Source organism: Acanthisitta chloris, unplaced genomic scaffold (genome assembly GCF_000695815.1).
Source record: "Acanthisitta chloris isolate BGI_N310 unplaced genomic scaffold, ASM69581v1 scaffold27123, whole genome shotgun sequence".
Classification (NCBI taxonomy): domain Eukaryota; kingdom Metazoa; phylum Chordata; class Aves; order Passeriformes; family Acanthisittidae; genus Acanthisitta; species Acanthisitta chloris.
The window spans coordinates 1-4,006 of NW_008666968.1; the positions used below are offsets into that span (position 1 = coordinate 1).

Genomic DNA, 4,006 nt, shown 5'->3' on the forward strand with positions numbered 1-4,006 from the left:
ACATACCTGCAGATGAAGGGCAACCGCGAGATGGTCTATGACTGCACCAGCTCCTCCTTCGACGGGTGAGTGGGGCCAGACCCGCCCGGCCGCGATCCCTGCGGCGCTGGTGGCACTGCCGTGTCACCCGGCTGGGAAACAGCCTCTCACCGCCTTCCCTCCCGCAGCATCATTGCCATGATGAGCCCCGAGGACAGCTGGGTCTCCAAGTGGCAGCGCATCAGTGAGTCTGGGGAGCTGCAGCTCCTTCTCTGGGCAGTGGGAGCTGCTGCTGGGGCTGTGCAGGGGGGGAGGATTCTCACCTGGTGGCTGATGCCACCCAGGGTCACTCCGTGTTTCTTTCCCACAGGTACTTTCAAGCCAGGTGTCTACGCAGTGTCCGTGACTGGTCGCCTGCCCCAAGGTACCTGTGGGATGGAGTCAGGGCTTGGTTTGGTGAACACTGTGAACAGGGAACGTGTCATGTGGGTGAAGGGACCAGCCAGGTGTGATCCCTACCTGCTTCTTTCTCAAGGCAGGAGAAGAGTTGATGTTAGGGAGCTCTATCCAGGCTAGAAGAGGGAACACTAACTGTTCTATTAGAAGAACATAACTCTGTCTCTCTCTTGTTTTTCTGAGGGAATGGCATGGAGCTGTGTCAGGGGAGGGTTAGGGTTGGCTATCAGGAACAGGTTCTTCTCCCAGAGGATGTTTGGGCACTGAACAGCTCCCCAGGGCAGTGGTCACAGCCCCAAGCCTGACAGAGCTCAGGGAGTGTTTGGCCAGTGCTCTCAGGCACAGGGTGGGTTGTTGGGGTGTCCTGTGCAGGGCAGAGGTTGGACTGATGATCCTCAAGGATCCAACTCTGAATATTCCATGAGTCTGTGAAATAAAGATGACTGTCCAGTTCTTGATCTCTACAATCAGATTTTTCCGGGGCTCCTCATGCCTTGAGAGTACTGCAGTGTGTTTGTCTCCTCGCTGCAGGGATCGTCCGAGAGCTGAAGAGCCGTGGGGTGGCCTACAAGTCCCGAGACACAGCCATCAAAACCTAAAAGGGCTCCTGTGCTGCCTGGAGGATCCCAGTGCTGCGTGGGAGAGCCTATGGGCACGTGGGGCACCACTCCTAAACCTCTTAGCTGTAGTGTGTAGGGATCAAGGCTGGACTTGGAGTGTGCTGGCTCCGCTCCCCTCACTCGATTCCTCTGGACTCCACCACCCCACACAGCCCAGAGACATTCATTTGAGCCTTGACAAGGGGAGGGTGTTTAAATCATACTGCACAAGCATTTGTACAGTTGGGGTGGGAAAGAGGAGATTTGGGATAGAGCTGTGTCAATAAATCACACTGCCTGGGCAGGGCTGGGTCCAGCTGTGCAGGGCTCCATCCCTGCTTTCACCCTCAGGGTGGTGTGCTGGGGGCCTCCCAGGCCTCCCTGCCTCTGCCAGACTCTTTGGAACCTACGATTGTGTCACTGCCTGTGCCATGGGGCCACATTCCTGCCTGGAGAGGGAGATACTGCCCTGGGAACGAGTGATCTGTACTGGGCAGCTCCCAGCTGGTATGGTGATGGTCAGTGCTTCCTGTGGAGGTGGCTACTGGGAGGTCACAGTGCTTTGAGCCTGCAGGTCCTGCATGAGGGGTGTAACAGTGGGCAGGACCTTCCACTGGCCATTGCTGGGCTCCAGGGCAGGTGGAGCAGGATGAGCCCATTGCTGGAGTGGTTGGGAGGCAGCACTGGGCCTTGCAGAGGGGAGGGATGGACAGCAGGGGTGGAAACACCCACCCTCATATTTCTAGGGATCTGACTTTTGAGTGTCAGCTTGGATCTGCATCTCATGGGCTCCTGAGGGATTTGGCCTCCTTAGCTGATGGCTCTCAATTTGTTCCAGTTCAGCAGCAGCTGCTGATCACAAAGCTCAGAGTCCTCCATCAGTAGCTCTGAAATAACCTTTTTTTTTTTCCTGGGATAATGCTGGAGCTGGAAAGCTCAATTTTTGAGTTTTGTAGACAAGTAGTAGAAAACCAATACAGCCTGAAAACTGCTTTTGGTCTGGGATGAGAGCAGCTAGGGAGTGACCCTGCCAAGAGCACAGAGGTGACATCCTCTGTCCTGCTCTGCTTTGTAGAGCTGGCCCCAAAAAATGAGTGCCAAGTGCTCCAGGTCAACCAGAGCATGGGTTCCTGCAGGGTTGTGGAGCAGGTGTGAGGTGGGAGAAGCCTGGAGCACAGAGGGGCTGGGACTAGGGGCTGCAGTGTTGGGTCTAAACCCTGCAGAGAAAGGAGCCTTAAGCCACGTTTCTCCTGGGCACTTGCAGATGTGATGATGTGTGGAGTATTTGCTCAGTGCAGACCATATCCAAGCAAGTTCTTGGTGGGCTCTGAACTCTGGTAGGTGCCTTCAGGTACAGATCACCTTCTGTGGGAAGAGCTGAAAGTGCTTCAGCCCCAGGCCTGGAGGTTGGAGCCTCCTTTTGGGTAGGTGGAGTAGCAGGTCCTCAGGCAGAGGAGGGAGTTGACCATGACTTTCACACATCCCTGGTGAACATCAAAGCCCATGAGTTGCCTCATAATTATCCTCCAGGCTTGCTGGGTTGGAGTCTGGGCAGGAGATGCACCTTGGGAATGAGCAGATACACCTAGGTCTGTGGGAGAGAGGTGTGACTGTCCTGGCAGCCCAGGGCCCAAGTCTGCAGGATGCTCAGGTTTAGATGTTCAAGGCATGAACCTCTGGGCTCTGGAGGGCAATTTCAGACCAGCAGTGCCATGAGGGGCATGGGGTGAGCTGGGAACCCCCCAGGTGTATTCATTCCCTGTGGAATGGTCTGGGAAAACTGCAGCCAGTGCTGTCTCAGGTGTGCTGAGAGCTGACAGGTTCAGGGTGGAAGGGTCAAGGAGGATGAGTGGGGCAGTGCTTTGTCCAGCTGGATGGAAATGTGTGAGGGTTGGGAGGATGCTGGGGATGCTGGAGCTCAGCCAGCCCGGGGAGCCTCACGCTGCCAGTGCCACGGGGTGGCAGCATGGCCTTGTGCTCGGGGCTGGAGCCTGGCGTGGGCTGGGGGAAGCTGCTGGGGACAGACAGACACAATCTCCATTTTCTGCTGTGTTTCACAAGTGCCTTTCAAGCCCTACTGCCTTCCTGGGTTGTGTTCCCTTCCCCTGTCTCCAGGGATGGGGATGGCCATGCTGGAGCTGCTCCAAGGCTGGAGCCACATCAGGACCATTGTGCCCCATGTGCAGAGGAGAAGACAAGAGGGCTCTGCACAGGACCCTGGGCAGGGTGGGCTTGTTTTGCAGGGATTGGTCATGGAGCTACAGGCAGGTGGTTCTCATCTCCCTTCCAGGGAAGTTCTAGTCACTTCCCGGGGCTGGAAACTTAGGAAATAGTCTCCAGGGAGCAGTGTGCTTTGTCACTGTGCCCCTTAGGGAAGCTGAGTGGGCTTCTAAACCCCACAGGGACCTCACCCCTTGCTAGGAAGCCCAAGTGCTCCAGGATATATAGAGTTCACGTTAGCAGGAGCTGCAGTGCAGGTGCAATAGAGCCAGAACAGCGAGGCAGATGGGCTGAAGGTGGTAGTCTTTGAGAGCTGCACCTCCTCTGCCTGCAGCAACTCACATCCCTTCCAGGAACGTGGTGTCTCTCACCAGGTTGGCTCTGTGAGCCTCTTCCCTGCGAGTGAACTAACTCACCCACACGGGCACTGCATCTCCCAGCCCACACCACCCCAGTGATTCACTGCTCCCAGGGCTGAGCCTTGGACCTCTGCAAAGCTCCCAAAATGAGCATTTCAGAGAGCCTCGAACCCTGGGGTTTGTAGCAGCAAAAAAAGCAAACGGCTGCAGAGCTTTATTCGCTGGGAAAAGTAGGGCAGGGAGCTCTCACGTTGAAGAAACCGGAGGAAAAATGTGCGGCGGCAGCTTGGGAAGCGGGAGAGAAAGCATCCACGGGCTGGGGATGTGAGTCAGTTCCAGCTCCTCCCCCTGCACCAAATGACGCTCAAATATTTCAGGCAGGCCTGCAAACCC

General features: G+C 56.2%; 1 protein-coding gene across 1 annotated transcript; it reads left to right on the plus strand.

Moving 5' to 3' along the window:
* Window positions 1-3: 3 nt before the first annotated feature.
* Window positions 4-1,034, plus strand: SUPT4H1 (suppressor of Ty 4 homolog 1 (S. cerevisiae); the record flags this gene model as incomplete). Its single annotated transcript, XM_009072335.1, has 4 exons — window positions 4-65; window positions 168-223; window positions 350-403; window positions 967-1,034. Coding segments are annotated over 4 exons (240 nt in total), but the record flags the coding sequence as incomplete, so codon positions are not given.
* Between the last annotated feature and the right edge of the window lie 2,972 nt (window positions 1,035-4,006).